This window comes from Globicephala melas, chromosome 15 (assembly GCF_963455315.2).
Source record: "Globicephala melas chromosome 15, mGloMel1.2, whole genome shotgun sequence".
Lineage (NCBI taxonomy): Eukaryota > Metazoa > Chordata > Mammalia > Artiodactyla > Delphinidae > Globicephala > Globicephala melas.
Genome location: NC_083328.1, coordinates 73370175 through 73392948, shown reverse-complemented (window position 1 = coordinate 73392948; position 22774 = coordinate 73370175). Strand labels below are relative to the sequence as shown.

General features: G+C 49.0%; 1 protein-coding gene across 3 annotated transcripts in view; it reads left to right on the top strand.

Moving 5' to 3' along the window:
- Positions 1 to 22774, top strand: part of SULF2 (sulfatase 2) — a 141073-nt gene that overhangs the window by 17402 nt on the left and 100897 nt on the right. For all 3 annotated transcript variants that reach the window (XM_030848796.3, XM_030848792.2, XM_030848791.2), the window contains exon 2: positions 13442 to 13717. In XM_030848796.3, the coding sequence (XP_030704656.1) occupies positions 13543 to 13717 (175 nt within the window). In that variant the 5' untranslated portion in view covers positions 13442 to 13542. The remainder of the gene's footprint in view (positions 1 to 13441; positions 13718 to 22774) is intronic.

The following is a 22774-nucleotide window of genomic DNA, read 5'->3' as shown; positions in this document are numbered from 1 at the left end:
CCTCTGTTGTGGTCTTCAAAGAGGCCTGCTCCCCTTGCAAGAAAATGTTCAGTGCCCTTGGCAAGCAGGAATTTAACCGTAATGTCACTACATTTGTTTTTTTGTGCTGCTATCCATTTATGGCAGGGGTTCTCACCTGGGGGCAATTTTGTACCCACCCCCCCCGCAGGGGACATTAGGCAATATTTGGAGACTTCGGTTTTTTTTGGCTGTGTCAGGTCTTAGCTGCGGCATGCACGATCTTCATTGTGGCATGCGGGATCTTTCGTTGTAGCACACAGGCTCTTCCTTGTGGCACACAGGCTTCTCTCTAGTTGTGGTGTGTGGGCTCTGTAGTTTGCGGCACGTGGGCTTCTCTCTACTTGAGGCGCGAGAGCTCAGTAGTTGTGACGCGCAGGCTTAGTTGTCCCGCAGCATGTGGGATCTTAGTTCCCCGACCAGGGTTGGACCCGTGTCCCCTGAATTGGAAGGTGGATTCTTTACCACTGGACCATCAGGGAAGTCCCTGGAGACATTTTTATTGTCATCGTTGTGGGTGGTTGCTACCTGCATCTAACGGGTAGAGGCCAAGGGTGCTGCTAAACACCGTACAGTGCACACAACTGCAGAGAATGACGCAGCCCCAGATGTCAGCAGTGCCCAAGCTGAAAGACCCTGGTTTAGGGCAAGTGGTGCTTATTCCCCATGGAGGGAGAAAACTGCCTTTGTAACTAAATTTACTGAAATAAGAAAGGGAGCGGACAGAAAGCTGTATCTGGCACAAACAAGAGTGCAGGTGACAAGCAGAATTTCCGAGACCCTGACATGTGGGATGCCGGGGTCAAGGTCAGTCATGTCGCCCTTTTGGGGAGCAGAGCAGACTGTTGGCTTCACACCAGAAGCCCCGACCCTGGAAGCTGCCCATCTCGCCAGAAAATTCCTGGGAGCTGCCTGTCAAACTGCAGCGGTTGCTTCTGGGAGAAGCTTCATGTCTCAGGCTGAGTTCTAGAAGGTTGGAGCTGTTTGCAGCTCTGCTGCCCAGCCAGGCTATGTTAACGTTCCTCCCAAACCCTGCCCGGCACCCCCCAGTCGAAGTCTCCCCCCAGGACAAGCCAGTGGCCACCCAACGAGACCAGGGACGGCAGCCTCCTGGACCGGGCAGCTTCCCGGCAGACGGTGGCCCTGAGCTCCTGGGGCCAAAGGGCCAACCCTGAGGAGGGTCATTGCTCACGTCAGCAGGAGGAAAGGTCTGGGGGAAGTGAGGGCCAGTTCCCCAAAATCAGGTCACCCAGTTCTGTTTGGGTTTCTGCATTTATGAGGTGGCTTCCTTTCTGCTTAAAAAGACGGGACTTTTTAAAAAGTGAAAATAAATCAATGTTTTCAATGCCGATGTAACTGGGGCACCTCCATTCTCTGCAGCGAGGAGGAGAGGGTGTCACTGTGCTTTCACATCCAGGGCGAGCTTGCTTTCTGCCTCTTCTGCTCCCTTCAGAACCGCCTCAGCACGGGCCCCATTGATTTAACCCCTTTGGGTCATTCGAGAAAGAGGAGTGGGCATGGGGGAGGCTTCTGGTCACCCCAGGGCTTCCTGAGGCTCAGGGATCTTTGAAATGGGCCTGGGCGCAAACTCCAAAGTTTGGCAGACACAGACACGCAGAATCTGACTCAGATCAAGTTTCACTTCCTAGAAGGGGTGACGTGTGCAGGGGAGAGGCTCTCACCCACGGCCGAGCCCAGGCCTCCGTGACTTGGCAGGGCCCCCTGTGTTTTCCAGGGGCCACAAGATAACACCCCGCATGCTCATCTCCAGTGCGATCTTCTCACCCCTCCGTCTGGAGGTGGGGCATCCCTGGTGTCCCGTCCATGAATCTGGCCAGGCACGTGTATCACTGGTAACCAGTAGAATGGCGGGATTGATGCTGGGGACAGCAGAAAAGATGAGGTTCCGTCAGAAAAGATGAAGTGGATCCCCTTGGCTGCTGGGATGCTCAATTTTGGACCCCTAAGCCGCTGCGTAAGAAATCAGCCGCCAGCCTGAGGCCTCCATGCTGTGAGGAAGCCCAGGCCGCATGGCAAGGGCCCCCCGAGTCCCCAGCTGACTGCCAGCAGCCGCCACCAGACTGGGGATTCAAGTCCCCAGCTCGTGCGTCTTTTCAGCTGTGGCCTCAGACGTGATAAAGCAGAGACCAGCCATTCCTGTTGTGTCCCGTCGGAATTCCTGAACCCAAGTCCCTGAGCATAAAAAATATATATATATATATTTCTGCTGCTAAGTTTGGGGGTAAATTGTTACAGAGAAGTAGTCATTGGAACACTTGGCGTGTGCCTGTCTTCCCTCTGTTCAATAAGTTATTCATTTATTCTACAATATCCGGAATCTCCCTTCTCACCCCTTCACTGCCCCCACCCTGGTCCAGGCACTGTCTATGGCAGTCATCTCACTGGCCTCCGTGTGTCCACCTCACTGCCTATAGTCTGTTCTCCACACAGAGCCAGACGGATCCTGTTAAAATCTACAACCAATCACGGCACTCCTGGGCTAGAACATGCCAGGTCCCACTCCCACTCAACTCCACTCCGGCCACACTTGCCCACTTTATGTCCCTCAAACACCCCAGCCACATTCCTACCTCAGGACATTTGCACTGGTCCCTCTGCCCGGAATAGTGTTCCCCTGAATATCCACAAGGCACATTGCTTTACCTCCCTGAGGGCTCTGCCCAAGTGTCGTCTCTCAGAGAGGCCTTTGCCACCCTCCTATTCAAAGATGCGAACTCCCCCCACCAGCACTTCCAGCCTCCCGCTCGTCACCTCAGGACTCATCACCTCATGCGCCCGTCATTTATTTTGGTGTCTGATCCGTGACAGAGTATTGGTTTCTGAACCTGCAGCACGTAGAATAGGGCCTGGTGCATAGTAACTGCTCAGTAAATATTTGCTGACTGACTCAAAGAATTAGCACCCAGGCTCTGCCAGGGACTGGGGCTGTGGAGTGAGGAAGAGACAGCTCCTACCTGTGCAGAGCTTCCAGCAGGGAAAATGACCCCCTACAAGATACAAACTCGAACAGAAGAATGCCTCAAGGAATCAGAAGTTGTGATGAGTGCTCTGAAGAGAACAAACCTTGGATGAGGCCAGGAATGACAGAGGGAGGCCTGCCGCAGTGAGGGAGGTGAGGGAAGGCTCCCTCCCCACCTGTCAGGCTCCACCCATCCCAGGGTTCCAGGCCGTGCCCAGGGAGCAGCCTGTTTTTCTTGGCAGGTGAGGAAACTGAGGCCGAATCAGGACAGAAGTCAGGACTCCCACGCCCACATTTCTTCCCCCTTTCTGCACCGCCTTTCTCTTATCAGCTGGCAAATAAGGATGAGGAAGGTTTGCCTGTGATAAGGCAGAGTTGGGCCCAGGCCAAGGGTTAGCAGCCCTGTCATCAGATCTCTCTGTAGACGGAGGCAGATGGTGTCTGGGAAGCCACCTGGGTCAAACTTTGCCCCCAGCTTGCTCTGCCAGTTGGGCTCATTCGGTCGCAAGTGACAGAGAAAGCAACTCCGAGTGACCTAAGAGAAAAAGAATTTGATTCATATCCTTAAAGAGTCAAAGTATGAGAAAGGGACCTGAAAGAAAATATCTCAAAGCAGTTGAAGGAAGGGCTTCCCTTGTGGCGCAGTGGTTGAGAGTCCGCCTGCCGATGCAGGGGACGCGGGTTCGTGCCCCGGTCCGGGAAGATCCCACATGCCACGGAGCGGCTGGGCCCGTGAGCCATGGCCGCTGAGCCTGCGCGTCCGGAGCCTGTGCTCCGCAACGGGAGAGGCCACAACAGTGAGAGGCCCACGTACCGCAAAAAAAAAAAAAAAAAGCAGTTGAAGGACATGGAAGAATTTACAGGGGCCTGAAACAAAGAACCCAGAAGTAAATCTTCCTCCTTCAGGCTTAGCTGGATACAGGTCTCGGATGTTGGCAAAACCCAAGTATGTTCCGTCTCGAAGCTCTGTTCTCTTCTGTGTGTTGGCTTCATTCCAACTCCGTATGAGGCAAAATGACGTCAGTCTTCCCTCATCCTCATGGTGGACTGACATGGACCGAGTTAGCCAGCTGGAAAGAGGAGGCGCCTCTTTCTAGTTGGACCCAAGTGCCTGGATTACTCTGATTGGCCAGTCACTGAGGCAGGGGGATTGGAAGGCTCTGATTGGCCTAGGTCTGCATGCCGTGGTCCAGTCTTGGAGCTCTGAAGCCAGGGCCTAATTTGAACTTTATGGACGAATAACTGGGAGAAGAGGATCCCTAAAGGAAAACTGAGTGCTGTTACAGAAAGGAGGGTGGCCCAAACTCAACAAATAACACTAACCAACATTTATCAGGCACTTACTGTATACAGCTCTGTTCTAAGGACTTCACAGACATTAAGCCACTTCATCCTCGCAACTCTGTAAGTGCTATTATTGGCCCCACTTCGCAGATAAAGACACTGAGGCCAAAAGAGGTTACATTACTTGCCCACAAGCTAGTAAGTAGTGGAGCCGAGACTCGAACCCAGGCGTTCTGTTTCTAGTTCCCATCTCCACCCCTCCTCCAGCCTGATCCCTGCTGCCTTTCCCCCAGCACTTAGCAGCCTCTCTGTGCGCCTTTCTCCACTCTGTCAGCTCCGTGAGAACAGGGATTTGTCTGCTTTTGTTTTCCCCCACTGATCATGATACGGTACCTGGTACATAGCATCTGCTCATATATTTGCGTGTGTGAATTATATGGTCGTGCACTTGACATGCAAAGCATTGTGATACTCAGCTTCCCAAGACTTCAAATGTATCGTTTCTAAACTTCCTTTGAGCTCTAACTATAATCCATGACCCCATTCTAAGAGTTCACTCGTGGTTTACTATTACTTCCAATCCTGTTTTCTGACCCTTCTCACCTTTAGCAGGAGTCTTTCAACTCCAGCTTCTTATATGTTGACTCTTTAGAATGTCAGCTCCGTGAGGGCAGGTACTTTTTTTTTTCACTGTTTTATCTACAGTGCCCAGAACGATGCCTGGCACATAGCAAGCCTTCAAGAATTTCTTGTCACGTGAACAGTTAGGCAGGCAACTAGATTCTTAGGTTCTTCTCTTTATGCCCTAATTTCCTTTCCAGATCCTGAGCCCTTGTCTTGAAACCTGACCTCTCTCTCCAACCTCTAAGGACCCCTCTCTTGTCCCCTGTCCTGCTGGCTTGGTCCTCTGCCTCCAGCTGAAATTCCAAGAACAGGCACAGAGGGCCACCTGATGCCCTTGGACTTAGGTAACGGAGACAGGGAGAGTCTGTGGACTGTAGGTTCCGGGAGCTCCTGTCCTTTCTTTGACAGCCCTGGAGAGGAGGAGAGAGGCTGGCAAAACCTGTTGGCCAGGAAGAAGAGGAGATACCAGGGGAGTGTAAGTTTTAACAGATGTGCGTGTGTCATCCTCTGTCTAGACAGCTTCTGGGCTTGGGAGGTTGGGGACCACACATTTCCTTTCCTCCATTCTGCTTGCTACTTGCTAAAGCTATTTCCCCTGCCTGAGGCACTCTGTCCTCCACGCCTTCTTTGGAGCCCACCCAGATCCTGTGGAATTTTCAGAACTTTGTTCCTCTTAGGCTTCTCAAACTTTTCTCTGTAAGGACTCCTCCACGCAGCCCTCCCTGAATGCCCGCAGGCCAGCAGTTCCTCCCTTTTGCTTCCTGTTCGTACCACACACTTAGCCTCAGCCTCTTGTATCATTTCTCAGTTTCCAAGTAGGCATGGGAGTCAGGAGAGGACTCGTGGGATCAGAATATCTGGGTGCACATCTCGGGCGTGCTATCCGCTTGTTTTATCAGTATAGACGCCCTGCAGGAAACAGATGACGCCTCCAACAAAGGTATGAGCAGAGTGTAAGAAAATGAATAGTACGGATCTCTCGGGCTGGGAACAGTGGGGAGCATTTGCTGGAACCTGGCAAGGGCCGCCCACAGGAGCTGTGGCCTTCAGTAGGGCAATAAAGGGATATGGTCGGTTCCTAGCAACTGGGCAGAGAAGGCCCCTGGAAAGTACCCAGGCCTCTCTGTCTTCCCATACTGCCTTCCCTGGGCAGCGTCTCCCTGAGCCACATCCAGCCAGGAGCCAGAGAGCACAGAGCCCATTGATGTGGTCCATCCAAGCGACGATATTCAGCACCCAAGCAGCGCAGCCTTGGGGAAATTCTCGAGCCTCCCCATGCCTCAGCTTCCTCACCCGCAAATGGAGACTCCTAACTCATAATGTTGTTGTAGGGTGACCTGAGTTGACACAGGGAAAGTGCTTAGAATTTAGAAAAGTGCCCAGGGTCCGTGATAAGCACATCATACAAATTTTAGTTATTTCTTCATTATTCTTGTAGGGTATTAACTGTTGGTCTGGGCATTTCCTGTTGCAAATGACAAGCCCAGTTCAGATTAGCTTCAGCAACAAAGGGCACTTGTTTGAGCCTGTAACTGGCTACAAGGTGGAACTTGCTTCAGTCCACCGTCAGGAGCATCCTCTCTCGGGGGCCAGTTGGTAGCTGGGCTGGGCTTACCCCTTCCCAGTACCCACCCAACTGTTTCTTACTTCTCTCTCATTGGCCAGGCTTGGGTCACATGTCTGTCTCTGGGCCAATCACTGGAGCTAGAGAGATGAGGTGTGCCGATTGGCTACACTTGGGTCACATGTTCTGTCCTGCACTCACACTGCAGGTAAGCCAGAAGAAAAGGAGTTGTCAGTGCCCCTAAGCAGGGCTGGAGTATGGGTACTGTTATCAGGAGGGAGAAAATCCTTTGCCAAGACAGTAGTGTTGTCAATGTCTGCTGTGTCCGAAGCACTGTTTTAGGTGTTGGGATACAGATGTGAACAAAGCTGACAAAAATCCGTACCCTCAGATTATGAACTGACTTTCTAGTGGGGGAGACCGACAACGAAACAAGGAAAATAACTCGCTGTCAGAGGTGGCAGGTGCAACTGGGGAGGAAAGAGATTTCCGTTTTAACGTGCAAAGGCGAAATTTGAGCAAAGACCTGAAGGAGGTGACGACAGGGCCGTGAAGAGATCCGGATGAAGGCTCCAGGCAGAGGGAGCAGCACATGCAAAGGCCCTGGGGTGGGGACATGGCCTGGCATGTGCAAGGAGCAGCACAGACACCGTGTGGCCAGAGCCAAGTGGGCAAGGGGGAAAGTGGAAGGCGATGAGGTCAGGAAGGGATGGGCAGACTGCGTAGGGTCTTGTTGGTCCTTTGGAGAGTTTGGAGGTTTTTATTTGGCATTAGATGGGAGCCCTTCAGGACTTTTCAGTAGAGGAAGGCAGACTCTTGCTTTTGTTTTAACAGGATCCTTCTGCCTGCTTGATAGAAGGAGGTGAAGGTAGAAGCAGGGAAATCAATTAGGAGGCTGTTATAATCCAGGCAGGATTATCCTATAACCTAACCCTATGACACAGTAGGCCCTAAATACATATTTGTAAAGTAAATGAAGGAAGACATAAGTGGTCTGGCTCTCTAGACCACCTAGAAAGGTCCACAGGTCTGGTGCAGGGGCTCCGGCCCCAGCACAAGGCACCTTCACACCCCACAATTTCCTTTCTTCTCACCTCCCAGGGAACTTCTCCCGTCTGATCAATGCCTTGTTCTGACCACTTCTCCCTCTCCCTGGGCTGCCTGATCGCTCCCAAACTCCTCTCAGCTACTCTTGTTGGATTTGGGGCTCCTCAGAGGAAAACAGCCATCGGGATCTCTCTGGACAGGCCTGGGTGAGGTCCCAGGCGTTTCCCCAAAGCTGTGATGCACAGTCAGCCTGAGACCGACTCCTCCCTGCAGGTCAGATAAATCCAGAAGCAGGAGCGATGCTTCTGAACGCTCAGGATACTAGGCGTTGCCAGTGATGTCTTCCTGGGCTGGGAGGGCTTTGCCAAGATCTGTGAGAAAGACACAGGACGAAGAGAGGAGCGGGATGGACCTTTCCTCAAGCTGGTGGGAATGAGTGGTGGTGTCCGCGGGATGGACAGAGCATCACTCAGCTAGCGCCGCACAGATTCACCAGATACTCTCTCGGTTCAGCCACCTTGAATCTTTACTAAGAAGGAGGAGAATGGAGGCAGAATCCCTTGTGTCATTTTTAATTGATTTCTCCAGCATACAGAGAGGGGCTGGCACAAGTCCAGGGAAAGTGGGAGCTGGAGGAATTCATCAAAAATCGACCTACTGATGACTTGAGCTGATGAAATAATTAGCTCCTATTATCCTCCAGTCTCTGGTCATGGAGATTTGACTTCCATGCAGAGGAGCAGCATCCTGTCTGAAGGGTTACAGCTGCCTGGGAGTGGAGGGGAGCATTGCTAAGAAGACCAACATGGGTGCCAGGAAGAGTCCAGTCGACCATATCCCCCAGCTCCACCCACGATCTGGCCCGGCCCCCCTGTACCTCCGCATCACAGGCCAGAGCCAAAAAGGCCCTCCAAGGGCACCTGGCCTCCTACTGTTTCAGAGCCAAATGAGGAAACTGAGGTTGGGAGACTCTTAGGAACTTACCTGGAGATCTGCTTCCAGGAGGTTCTGGTTGAGCAGCTGACTCAAGCCAGAGTGGGTTTGAACCCAGTCTCTGCCCCTTATTTGCCCATGTGATCATGGGAAAGTGCTTTTAATTCTCTGTGGCTCAGCTTCCTCATCCATAAAATGGGTATAATGTCGATGGGTGGATATGCGGATTAGACAAGTTGATATATCGATACATAAAATGCTTAGAGCAGGGACTGGAGCGTTGCAGGCCCTCGATAAGCATTTGCTGGTACGATTCCTGGTATAAGAGCGTTGCTGTTTGTAGGGCATCCGTCAGCAATTCGCTATTTTATCGCTCGATGTCTGTCTGAAGGAACATGAATGCGTATTTTTTTTTATTTAACTATAGTTGGTTTACAATATTGTGTTAGTTTCAGGTGTACAGCTTCGGATCCTTTTCCATTATAGGTTATTACAAGATACTGAATATAGTTCCTTGTACTATACAGTAAATCCTTGTTGTTTATCTACTTTATATATAGTGATGTGTATCTGTTAATTCTATACTCCTAATTTATCCCTCGCCCCTCCCCTTTTCCCTTGGGTAACCGTAAGTTTTCTGTCTGTGAGTCTATTTCTGTTTTGTGAATGAGTTCATTTTATATCAGTTTTTTAGGTTCCACGTGTGCTATCACATGATATTTGCCTTTCTCTTTCTGACTTATTTCACTTAGTATGATAATCTCTAGGTCCATCCATGTTGCTGCAAATGGCAATGTTTCATTCCTTTTTATAGCTGAGTAGTACTCCATTGTATTTATATCCCACATCTTCTTTATCTGTTCACCTGTGATGGACATTTAGGTTGTTTCCATGGCTTGGCTATTGTAAACAGTGCTGCAGTGAACATTGGGGTGCATGTATCTTTTGGAATTAGAGTTTTCATCTTTTCCAGATATATGCCCAGGAGTGGGATTGCTGGGTCATATGGTAGCTCTGTTTTTGGTTTTTTAAGGAAACTCCGTACTGTTCACCAATTTACATTCCCACCAACAGTGTAGGAGGATTCTGTTTTCTCCACACCCTCTCCAGCATTTATTATTTGTTGAATTTTGATGATGGCCATTCTGACCAGTGTGAGGTGATACCTCGTTGTAGTTTTGATTTGCATTTCTCTAATAATCAGCGATGTGGAGCAGCTTTTCATGTGCTTCTTGGCCATCTGTATGTCTTCTTTAGAGAAATGTCTATTTAGGTCTTCTGCCTCTTTTTCGACTGGGAAGTTTGTTTTATGAATGGCTGGCTGGAGTGTCAGTCAAGCTCACGGTTTCAGTTGCAAAGCACAAAGCATCCCAGTGTGTTTCCCGAGGTAGGGAGACATGGACTGATAAACAACGTAATTCAAGGATCCCCCCCCCCATGATTTGGGATAATTCAGGGACCCATTAGAGTCTAGGGCGCGTCTCCTTTTCAACCCTCTCAAGCCTCCCATTACCTCCAGCAGAAAGTCTCTGGATGGTGCTAAGGTGCCTCGTTGCCTTTCAACACCTGCTAATTTCCCTTAAACAGAGACAGTACAAGTCTGAGAGCTGCCGGCCCAGAGCTCAGCTTAGAGCCTTAAATGTGAACTAGAAGCTGTTAGACGGACAGAGTAACACAGTTTCTGCTCTGTTTGACTTTTTGTGTGATTAGTTCTACAGGAACGGGACGCTGCTTTTCCATTTATTCTTGGATAGAAAGTCGCCTTTTTCAAAACCATGTGTTTTGCCTTTTTCAAAACTATGTGTTTATGTCTTTATTTTTAAATGAGGCTATTTAAAGGAGCATGTGAACCAAATGATAGCAGAAGGGTTGTGCAGGGCCGGCAGAAATTGGGGCTATGGCCCCTGAATGTGAGAAGCTGGGAAACGAGTTCAGTGGTGAGAGGCCCTCACCAAGCTGTCGGGGAGAACAGAGGTCAAACACTGTCCCTGCTGTTTTCTCTCCAGGTGACCTTAGGACAGTGATTAGGCCTCAGTTCTCAGTTTTGTTTTGTTTTTTTAATTAATTTCTTTGTTTGCTTTTATTTTTGGCTGCGTTGGGTCTTTGTTGCTGCGCCTGGACTTTCTCTAGTTGCGGTGAGCGGGGACTACTCTTCATTGCTGTGCGAGGGCTTCTCGTGGTGGTGGCTTCTCTCGTTGTGGAGCACGGGCTCTAGGCGTGCGGGCTCAGTAGTTGTGGCACGCGGGCTCAGTAGTTGTGGCTCGCGGGCTCTAGAGCGCAGGCTCAGTAGTTGTGGCGCACGGGCTTAGTTGCTCCATGGCATGTGGGATCTTCCCAGGCCAGGGCTCGAACCCGTGTCCCCTGCATTGGCAGGCAGATTCTTAACCACTGTGCCACCAGGGAAGCCCTGTTCTCAGTTTTTAAATGGGGATAATAGTAGTACCTGTGTGAGAGGGTTATTGGGGAGATAGAGGGAGATGCTGCGGAGTGCCTGACACGGGACCCAGCTGCAGTGGTGCTGATAATAATCTAATAATGGTTTTCACTGTGAATGATGTGTTCCAGTCAGTACACACCATGTGCCAGGCTCTGGACTCAGCATTCTGCCTTAACTCATTTAATCCTTCATGTCCATTTTATAGATGGGGAAACCGAGGCATAGAAGGGTTGAGTTACTTGCCTAGGGACACCCAGCAAGTAACTTTCAAGTCCATGAATTAAGTATCATATAACATGGGCACAAAGCAGCCACCCAACACATGTCACTGCAGCCACCCTTTCTATTGCAAGATGTGGGCTCTAGCAGATAAAGAGGTGGAGGTGGAAGTCGAGGCCTGTCCGCCGGTCCCGTGAAACTCACGGCTCCCAGGTCAGCTTCCCGATAATGTGGGCTTCATCTCATCTGTCTGCACAGATGTCCTTTCAGAGGCCCCTGGGGTGGGAAGCCCTGTGTGGAGCTTGCTCTCTGTTCTCAGCCTTCTCTCACTCTGTAGCACACAGAGAACCTCACCAAAACCTCCATTCCTTTATTTATCTGAATATTATTTGGCACTGTTCTGTGCCAGGCATGGTCCTAGGTGCTGGGGACAGAGCTGTGAGCAACACAAAGCCAGCCTCTGCCCTCGTGGAGCTGACCCTCCCCAGGGGAGAACTGGGCAATAAATAAGGTAATTGCAGGTGTAGTAGGGACTGTGAGGAAATAAAGCAGGTTATAAAACACAGAGAGTGCCTGGGGCGGGGGCAGCACCTCAGATAGGGCAGTCAGGGCAGGCCTCTCCAAGGAGGCGACATTTGTGCCAAGACCTGGCAGAGGAGAAGGAGCCCATCAAACAGAATCTGGGGAAACATTCTTTCAGGTTTAAGGAAGAGGAAGTGCAAAGGCCCTGGGGCAGGAACAAGCTTGACTTGTCTAAGTGACAGAAAGAAGCCAGGGCCTGAGAGCAATCGAGAGGACCGGGGAGAGGTGGAGAGGGGTCGGATCACACCCGCCCTGTGTGGGCTTGGTGGAGAGTCTGCATTTTGGACCCCAAGCCATGAGAAGCCAGGGGAGGGTCTGAGCAGGTGAATGACAGGGCTGGGACTAAGGTGAGCTGAGTGCCTTGCACCCGTCCACCTGGAGTGGGTGCCCCTTCAAACCTGTGCACTGAGCACCTCCCTGGTCTCACCTAGTCCAGACCCTGTGAGTCGTATATTTGGATTTGAATTTTAGAAAGATCCTGCTGGCTTCCCCTGGGGGGCATGGAGGGTGGGGGCAGGGGAGGAAGTGGGAGACCCCTTAGAAGGCTGGTGCTGTCCCTGGGAGAGGTGATACAGGTCCCCCTGTGCGGAACCTGGGGTCCGTGATGAGTCCGCTGAGCTGTGGCTTGGGGTGGGGTGGGGTTGCCCATGACAGCAAGGGCAAATGGAGTCGTTCAAGGTCACGGGAACGGTGACTCAGCCCGACTCCAGCGACCTTGGTTTCCTCCCAACACGTCTGCTTGCTTGCTTTTTCTTTCCTTTTAGACAAATGAGACCAAAAGTCTATATCTGGACAGGACTTGAAGGCTTATTTCCTCAGGAAGTAGAAAAATGACTGCAGAGAGCAAAGAGCAGAGTGAGATCTGAGACCCGCCTGAACCAAGATTAGCTGGCCCACCTTCCCCTCCCCTACCTTTGCTTGTGACCCCATCTGACCCGGGGTCAAGGGGGTGACCAAGGTTGCAGTGGAATGTGACAGTTCTTCTCCCTCGGCTTTTTAGCTCTCAGTTTTCTCTGTTGTCATTTTGTTTATTTTGCCACGTAAAACCAATACGAATAACTTGCCCAGTTACGGGATCTGTTGATGGGGGGACCTTTGCAAGCATCCCCGTTGGGTTGAGTTCTTATAACAGTCATGTACCCCCATTTTATTCGTGGGGATACTGAGGTTCCTTGCTGGCTTATCGATGGGGAGACCCAGCTGGTGAGTGACAGAGCCAGGCCTGAAACAGAGTTGTCCAGCCCAAAGCATCAGCCTGGCTCGTCCAGACCCCTCCCCAAATCGCACGCTACCTGAGAGCTGGGGCTCCGTCCGCTCACCTCTGCATCCTCCGTGGGGCTGGCAGAGAACAGATGACCAGAAATGTCTGCTCCTCCAGACTGGGCTTTTTCCTTTCCTTTCACTGGGGGGCAATTTGTCTTGCATTGGTTGGACGGTTCAGAGACAGGCTGACTACCTGACTCGGGACTTGGGCTGCCGCCAACGCATCCGGAGGATCGCTGGGTCCAAGAGAGGAGTTCTGTCTGCAGAAGTAGTCTCCGAAGGCTTTCCTGCCAGTCTGTTCTCTGAGCCAGTTGCAGATACTTTCCTTGTAACTTTAGCCGAGTTGGGTTTTTGTTCTGCTGTAGCTGTCCCTGATCAAAGAAACTCTCACTGTCACTGCCAGAAGGCATCGTAGAAATCATTATGCAAGTCTGAGCAGTTGGGCAGCCTTTACAGAAAGATTGACCTGAATCTTTTCCTCTTACTTTAGATCCGTGAGTAGAGAGGGAGGAGAGAAAAGAAACAAATCCACAAAACACAGCTCCAGACTCCTGCATCCTGCCAGAAACAAGGGATCAGCGGGAACGTAAAATGGCGCCCCCCGGTGTCCTGCTTTGCTTGCTCTCTGCAACTGTCTTCTCTCTCCTGGATGGAAGTGTGGCGTTCCTGTCCCACCACCGCCTGAAAGGCAGGTTTCAGAGGGACCGCAGAAACATCCGTCCCAACATCATCCTCGTGCTGACGGACGACCAGGATGTGGAGCTCGGTAAGACCCTGGCCGCTGGCAGGCGGTATCTACCAAGCTCACCGTGCTGGCTCTCAGGATCCTGATGCAGGATGCTCGGGTAGACCCTGCAGGGTTCATGTCCAGTCGATTGAACCAAGTCCTGGGGTGGTCCCACACGCGTGAATGCACAGCTGGGTCCTCGAGGTTAGGGGTCTCCAACCTTTTTCTAATGCGGGACCATTCCTAGATTCCTCCAAAGTCTTAAGGAGAAGAGATGTTAAGACCAATTCATTATTTCTGTCCAATTTCTATTGAGAACCTACTACATTCCAGGCAATATTCTAGGGCCTGGAACTTCAGTAGTGAGTCAGGCAGGCACAGTCTCTACTCTCTTGGAATGAGGGAGACGGATAATCAGAATCATTGCTAGTTCACATGGAAGATAATTTCAAGAAGGGGTATGCTTCTTGCTCTGGGGTAACTTCTTGCTCTGGGGTAACTGAAGAGGGTGCTGGATGTGGGGGAGGGATGGTCAGAGCTCTTTTGGATTAGTTATCAGGGAGGGCCCCTCAGAGGAGGTGATATTTGAGCTGACGCTGAACAGAAAGAAGAAACCAGCCTGGGGCATGTGTGTGCGTTTTATGTGTGTGCGTCTGTGTGTGTGTGTGTGTGTGTGTGTGTGTGTGCACCCCTGCTCCACCAATCTTAACAGGTTTGGGTGGGCTCAGCCTTCCTTGGTGGCATCTAGGGGAAGGGAAGGTGGGCCCTATCGCCGGTGACCCGACTCAATTCACAGGTTTGATGCTTCAGGAGGGTGAGGGCAGCCGCCTCTCGTCCTGAGCTGCTTCCCCTCTTAGTGCTGTGGGCTCCAGGGAGAGCGGGTGAGGACAGGGGCCCTTGCCAAGATGTAGTTCATTTACACCGATGGCAAGCAGGAAAAGGGCACCCTCCCTTTATCGCCCACACAGCGTCCTCCCTGAGCCGTATCCTCGCTTCACTGTGTAAACCATCCTGGAATTCTCCCTGTCCCTGCCAAGCAAGGCCCTGGGCTCCTCCACCCAGCTGGGCGTCTTCATTTACATGAGGCATTTCTCACCACATTTTCATTCGCCTGAGAAGAAATCCCCATAAATGAGGCCACCAGGAAGGAGGCCCCCAGAGTCAACCTCAGCTGGACCTTCTGTTCCCCAGGGTCAAACTCCACCTACATTTCCAGCTTACCTTTGGGGGTCTCTCTCAATGTCAGTCTTCTTTCTCCTTTTCTTGTGTCTTCTCCCCCTTCGAATTCACTGATTTTACTGGTTCCATTTCTCCACATTAAACCCTACACAGCGCTGCCCTAGAGGTGCATCTAGGGAGGCGAGCCACAAATGCAAATCACATAAGTAATTCTAAACCTTCTATACTTTTTTAAAAATTAAGAAGAAACGGGGGAAATTAATTTTAAAGACATATTTTGCTGAACCCAATATATCCAAATTATTGTCATCTTAACATATAATCAATATAAAAATCATTAATGAGATAGTTTACATTTTTTATATTGCTTTTACAATCTGGCATGTACTTTACACTTCGAGGACATCTCAGGACCAGCTACCGTTCAAGTGCTCAGGAACCATTTATAGCTACCGTACTGGACAGCATACAAGCCCCTCTGCATTTTCCTTATCCTATAAGTTAGATTTCCCTTCTCATCATCAGTGATGATGATAGACATACTACTGGGTATTGTGAAGATCTGGGGAAAAGCCTTCCAAGCAGAGGGAACAGCGTGTGCAAAGGCCCTGAGGCAGGACCAAGGAGACAGATGTGGCCGGAGCCTGAGGAAGGGTAATAGCATGACCCTGGAGAGAAGGAAGGGAGCCAGATCTTGGAGGTTCTCCTGGGTTGTGGTAAAGAGTGCCAGTAGTGGACCAGGTGAGTGGTGGGCCTTTAGCCTCTGTCCACTATCGAAGGGCAACTGACTGTTGTTGGTCACAACAAATTTAAAGGTTTACTGGAAAAGCCTTTGCAGCCAAACATAAGATTGCGGTGAAGATCCAACTGCGAGTCTGCACCCTTTTTGGATCCATTATTAAAAATACGAATCAGTCTTTTAAGCACCAAGTAAAGGTGATTTCTGTACATCCGAGCCATTCCTTATCATGATTTGTATTAATGAACGCAAGTATAGATGTTTCTCAGGGAATTTATCTGTGCAAAAAGAATTTGCAGCCAGGAAGCAGTCAAAGCCCAGGGCTTTTATTGACAGTTTGACACACATGATACCTATCTCACAGGCAGCATTTAGAATGAGCCACATTCGATAGCCATGGGGAGCCTACGGAAAGTGTCCATAGGACTGTGAGTATTGTTTCTGGCAGAATTTTGCAAAGAGTGCTCACAGGCAGCACCTGACCTCAGGGCACCTTGGTCTTGCCTCATGGGGCCCCTCAAGCTGTTTCCATCGTAGTTCTGCCTGGGGACCCCCCTGGACGTTTATTCATGCATTCAGCAGATATTGATTAAGCATCTACTCTGTGCGGCGCACTGTGCCGGGAGCGGGAGATCTGGGGAAGGATCCCTCCAGCTGGAGAGAACAGGAAAGGCAAAGACAGTTAGAAATGAGCTTGGTGGGTTGGGACAGAAAGAATGCCTGTGAGCCAGGTGGAGGGACCCCGGGTATAAGTGGAGAGAGATGAGGCCAGGTCGTGCGGGACCTTGCAGCCATGGTGAGGGTTTTGAGTTTTATTCTTAGTGAAACAGACATGAGTGAAAATGGGCCTTGAGCAAAGGAGGGGCTGTGACCTGACTTAGGTTCCAGTAGGATCCCTCTGGCTGTTACGTTGAAATAAATGACATTAGGAGGACAGGACCATAACGGGGCAGGCGAGGATGGAAGCCTGGACCAGGGCAGGAACAGTGGAACCCGGAAGACATGCGTGAACGGGTTGGACGGGGGCTGTGGGTGGTGAGGAAAGGAGGCGCATTAGTGGCGACTCCTAGATCTTTGGCTGGAACCAGGTGAATGATTGAACATGCACTCTTAGGAGCGCCGCATTTTTGCTGCAGCTGCGTGATCTAACTAAGCCTCGTGTCAGAATCTGATTGTAAGTTTGCACCTGTGACTCTCAAATAAAGCCAGCAGCATATGGAAATATAAGGAAAGGGCCTCCAGGTGTGATGAGGACGTGGGAGAGAGGAAAGCAGAGAAAACCAGGGCTAACTTACAACATCCTCTTCACTTTAGATGGAGAGACTGAGGCCCAGAGAAATGAAGTCACTCGTCCAAGGTCACACAGCTAGAACGTGGCTAAATGAGATTTGAACCCAGAGCCTGTGGTCTTAACCACTCCTCTGCTTAACCAGTCTCCTGGGATGGCTATTCAGTTGTTTCCACATTGGGAGTGTGTTTGTTAGTAGTTTCCACTATTACCAATACCGTTGCTGAGAATGTCTTTATACGTGCATCTTTGCATAGGTGAGCGAGGATTTCTGAAAGATAAATTCTGGGAAGTGGACGCAGTAGGTTTGGATCCCTCGTGTTTGGTGGTATCTGTCACTTTCCCCCCGCAGCACTCACTTGCGCAGATCGCTGCCTACAAGTCTTCCCTTCTGCGAAGGAGCCACAGCCCCTCCAACAGCATCTGGAGGAGGCTGTGCTTCTTTTAGGAGGTGAGGGATGATGGCAAGGTGGTAGAGGGGGGAGGGGGGATTTTTATAAACCACCAGACAGACCCAGATCAATAATGCATGTTCCCCCAAAAGGCCAGCACGTTATCTCACAGTCAGCAACAACTGGCACACAGAGGGTAGTCCTAAAAAATTTATCATCTGCTATTTTCTGCTCATCCAGGCGGCAGTTCTGATGGTTCTTGGGGCTGGAGACTTCGCAACTAAGATGATTCCAGGCCTTTCTTCCAGTCCCGGGGCGGAGAACAGCCATCCATCCTAATTAGGGTCTGGATGAGAGAGCTGGTATGGGACACAGCACAGAAGAGGGGCTCCTTCTGTTTCCTAATTGTGAGGGGGGTACATTTAACATGCCTCCCTGAGTTGTCATTTGAAAGTGTCCAGTGCCCGGGGGAACAGGTTCCAGGGCGTATTGGTCAGTAAGTGGCCTCCATTATTAATGTATTTTTCAGAGTGATTGGGAAAATCCCTGTGTTTGGATGACCCTTGGAGACCAGCAGGGTCTTGGCCACCCTCTTTACCAGGAGGGTAGAAGAGGGAGAATACAGAAGCCAAGGTCTCGTTTGCATGTGTCCTTCAAATAGGCCTTGAAACCGGTGGACTCTGCCGGGTTTACTAGTTTAATTCAATCCAGGCAAACCCTTGGTGAGCCTCCAGGCCTGGAACAGGCTCTGAGACACCAGGATGAGTTGGACATGGTCCTTGCCTGGAGCAAGAGAGTATTTGCGACATCGCAGGACCGTCTGTTCTATGACTTGAACTGGACTTACCTTTTGAAGCTTAAGTATTATTTTAACAGGAAGCTTTAATTATGACTGTATATGAAACACTGGTATCCACTGGTTTTTCACTAGTGGATACTAGTGAAGGTCACTGCAAGACCAAGTCTAATGAGAACAGCAGTGTTTTCACCTCTCAGCAAGATGTTGCCTCCCCTGAGGCCGAGGCCTGGATGGCTTTGTTATAAAAGGTGATGGTTTCCTTTGCTGTGCAGAAGATTTGAAGTTTCATTAGGTCCCATTTGTTTATTTTTGGTTTTATTTCCATTTCTCTAGGAGGTGGGTCAAAAAGGATCTTGCTGTGATTTATGTCATGGAGTGTTCTGCCTATGTTTTCCTCTAGGAGTTTGATAGTGTCTGGCCTTACATTTAGGTCTTTAATCCATTTTGAGTTTATTTTTGTGTATGGTGTTAGGGAGTGTTCTAATTTCATTCTTTTTTTTTTTTTTTTTTACAGAACTTATAATTTTATTTTAAAATTTTAACCATAATATGGGTAATTGTGAGAAAGATACTTAAGGTTTTTTATTTGCCCAATTTCCAAATAGTTCCTTATTCTTTATTTTCTAGTCTAGGCAGAGTTTTAATTTCCTTCTTAGCTGTTTACATTTTAAAAGCACGGTTAAGATTTACATCTTCAAGGGAAAGTACGCAATTTTTCTCTTAAAAGTTTTGGAGCATGGACTTCCCTGGTGGTGCAGTGGTTGAGAGTCCGCCCGCCGATGCAGGGCACACGGGCTCGTGCTCCGGTCTGGGAAGATCCCACATGCCGCGGAGCGGCTAGGCCCGTGACCCATGGCCGCCGAGCCTGCGCGTCCGGAGCCTGTGCTCCGCAACGGGAGAGGCCACAGCAGTGAGAGACCCGCGTACCGCAAAAAAAAAAAAAAATTTTGGAGCATATTTGTCTATTAGCAGAAATCTAGGGTATTTACTATTTAAATTTTTCCTTCTATTTCTTAGGTGAAGTACAATTGTACTTCCAATGTCCTGATTTTTTTTAACAATATCTGCAAATGTCTGAGGGAAAATAGGAAAGAGTCTGAGTGGATTTTGAGTTGCTTTCAGAGTTATGCTTCTGTTTTTCTAAAGACTCAACTTGTAAATCAAGAATTGCTAATTCCAACTCTTTCTTTGTCTGCATTTCTGTAAGTCATCTTCAAAGAATTGGATAGACTTTCCCATTATAATGTTTATGTGTGATTAGCCCATCTAACCACATTATTTGAATTTGCCTTTTTATTTTTTTTTATTTTTTTTTAACATCTTTATTGGAGTATAATTGCTTTACAATGGTATGTTAGTTTCAGCTTCACAACAAAATGAATCAGTTATATATATACATATGTTCCCATATCTCCTCCCTCTTGCGTCTCCCTCCCTCCCACCCTCCCTATCCCACCCCTCCAGGCGGTCACAAAGCACCGAGCTGATCTCCCTGTGCTATGCGGCTGCTTCCCACTAGCTATCTACCTTACGTTTGGTAGTGTATATATGTCCATGCCTCTTTCTCGCTTTGTCACTGTTTACCCTTCCCCCTCCCCATAGCCTCAAGTCCATTCTCTAGTAAGTCTGTGTCTTTATTCCTGTTTCACCCCTAGGTTTTTCATGACATTTTTTTTCTTAAATTCCATATATATGTGTTAGCATACGGTATTTGTCTTTCTCTTTCTGACTTACTTCACTCTGTATGACAGACTCTAGGTCTATCCACCTCATTACAAATAGCTCAATTTCGTTTCTTTTTATGACTGAGTAATATTCCATTGTATATATGTGCCACATCTTCTTTATCCATTCATCGGATGATGGACACTTAGGTTGTTTCCATCTCTGGGCTATTGTAAATAGAGCTGCAATGAACATTTTGGTACATGACTCTTTTTGAATTATGGTTTTCTCAGGGTATATGCCCAGTAGTGGGATTCCAGGGTCATATGGTAGTTCTATTTTTAGTTTTTTAAGGAACCTCCATACTGTTCTCCATAGTGGCTATATCAATTTACATTCCCACCAACAGTGTAAGAGTGCTCCCTTTTCTCCACACCCTCTCCAGCATTTATTTCTTCTAGATTTTTTGATGATGGCCATTCTGACTGGTGTGAGATGATATCTCATTGTAGTTTTGATTTGCATTTCTCTAATAGTGATGTTCAGCAGCTTTTCATGTGCTTCTTGGCCATCTGTATATCTTCTTTGGAGAAATGTCTATTTAGGTCTTCTGCCCATTTTTGGATTGGGTTGTTTGTTTTTTAATATTGAGCTGCATGAGCTGTTTATATATTTTGGAGATTAATCCTTTGTCCGTTAATTCATTTGCAAATCTCTTCTCCCATTCTGAGGTCTGTCTTTTCGTCTTGCTTGTAGTTTCCTTTGCTTTGCAAAACCTTTTAAGTTTCGTTAGGTCCAACTTGTTCACTTTTCTTTTTATTTCCATTACTCTAGGAGGTGGATCAAAAAAGACCTTGCTGTGATTTATGTCAAAGAGTGTTCTTCCTATGTTTTCCTCTAAGAGTTTTATAGTGTCCGGTCTTACATTTAGGTCTCTAATCCATTTTGAGTTTATTTTTGTGTATGGTGTTAGGGAGTGTTCTAATCTCATACTTTTACATGTAGCTGTCCAGTTTTCCCAGCACCACTTATTGAAGAGGCTGTCTTTTCTCCACTGTATATTCTTGCCTCCTTTATCGAAGATAAGGTGACCATATATACAATGGAATATTACTCAGCCATAAAAAGAAACAAAATTGAGGTATTTGTAGTGAGGTGGATAGATCTAGAGTCTGTCATACAGAGTGAAGTAAGTCAGAAAGAGAAAAATACCATATGCTAACACATATATATGGAATCTAAGAAAGAAAAAAAAAAAAGGTCATGAAGAACCTAGGGGTAAGACGGGAATAAAGACACAGACCTACTAGAGAATGGACTTGAGGACCGGGGAGGGGGAAGGGTAAGCTAGGAGGAAGTGAGAGAGTGGCATGGACATATATACACTACCAAACGTAAAATAGATAGCTAGTGGGAAGCAGCCACATAGCACAGGGAGATCAGGGAGATCAGTTCGGTGCTTTGTGGCCACCTAGATGGGTGGGTTAGGGAGGGTGGGAGGGAGAGGCAAGAGGGAGGAGCTATGGGGATATGTGTATATGTATAGCTGATTCACTTTGTTATAAAGCAGAAACTAACACACCATTGTAAAGCAATTATACTCCAATAAAGCTGTTAAAAAAAAAGGTGATGGGCAGTTTTGAGAGAGGCGGTAAAGGTGAAGCAGCCCCTCCCTGAGACTCTCTCCTTGACATAATCAACAGGATGGAGACTAGAAAAGGAAAGGACTTTCTCGAGTGTGAGTCACGGGCTTTGAACGTTGGGGCCACGCTTATGTAACTGCCACCTGGCAGTAACTCTTGTGTCTGAGGGTTAAGGAGACCCTGTTGGTCTCCAAGGGTCATCCAAACACAGAGATTTTCCCAATCGCTCTGAAAAATATATTAAAAAGAAAGGAAGGGAAGTCAGCAAGGAGGGGAGGGGAAAGGGAGGGTTGTGATTTTATGTAGGGCGGCCTCACTGAGAAAGGGAAATTTAGGCAAAGAAGGTAAGGGAATGAGTCAAGGAACCTCCCCCAGGAAGAGCATTCCAGGCAGAGGGAACAGTGAATGCAAAGGCCCTGAAGCAGAAGCAGTCCCAGCAGGCTCCCAGAGCAGCAGATGGCCCACAATGGCAGAGCAGCATGAGCAAAAGAGACGGGAAGAGATGAGGTCTGAGAGGCAATGGCGGGGGGCGGGGGGATCATGCAGGACCTTTGAACCGGAGGGAGGACTGTGGCTTTCTAAATGAGATGGACACGAGCAAGGACATTGACATCACCTGACTTACGTGTTAATAAGACTCCTTTGGCTATTTTATGGAGAATAGATTGAAGAGATATAATAGGAGAAGTGAGGGGTCTACTGCAATGGTCCAAGCACAAGATGATGGTGGTTCAGACCAGAGTGGAAAAAGTAGTCAGACGCTGCCCAGAGTTAGAGGGTGGAGCTGATAAGATGTGCTCATGGATCTGTTGTGGAGTGGGAGAGAAGAGTCCAGAATAACTCCAAGGTTTTGGTCTGAACAACTGCAAGGAGGGATTTTCTGTTTACAGAGATGGGGAAAAGCTTTGGTCTGGAGCTCAGTTCTGGACCTGGTAAGTTGCAGATGCCCATGAAAAGCCAAGAGGAGCTGTCCAAGGCAGCCAGCCTTCAGAGACAGAAGCTCAGGGGGGAGGCCCAGGCCTGGATGGGCCTGGGGTGGGGGAGGGTGGGAATTATATGCAGATCGTGTGCCTGTTTGTGCTTTCCTGGGTCGGAGACCCTCCCTGGATTCTCAGAGGGGCCTGTGATCCTGAAAACGGCAGGCCTTCAGCCTGGAGGGCTGTCTTGTAGGAAAGGCTGGCTCTTGCGAGAGAGGCTCAGGGGGGCTTCTGGCCAGGCATTTGTTTGCCTCTTTTCTGTGAACACAAGGAAACCACACCCTGTGCTGCAGCCTGATATCCAGAAATCAATTCTAAATTGCAGGCTTGGGTGCTTTGCAGGGGCCAAATGGCTGGAAGCCCAGGATAGTGTGCCCAGATTCCGGACGCCAGATCGGTGGTAACTTCCAGTGT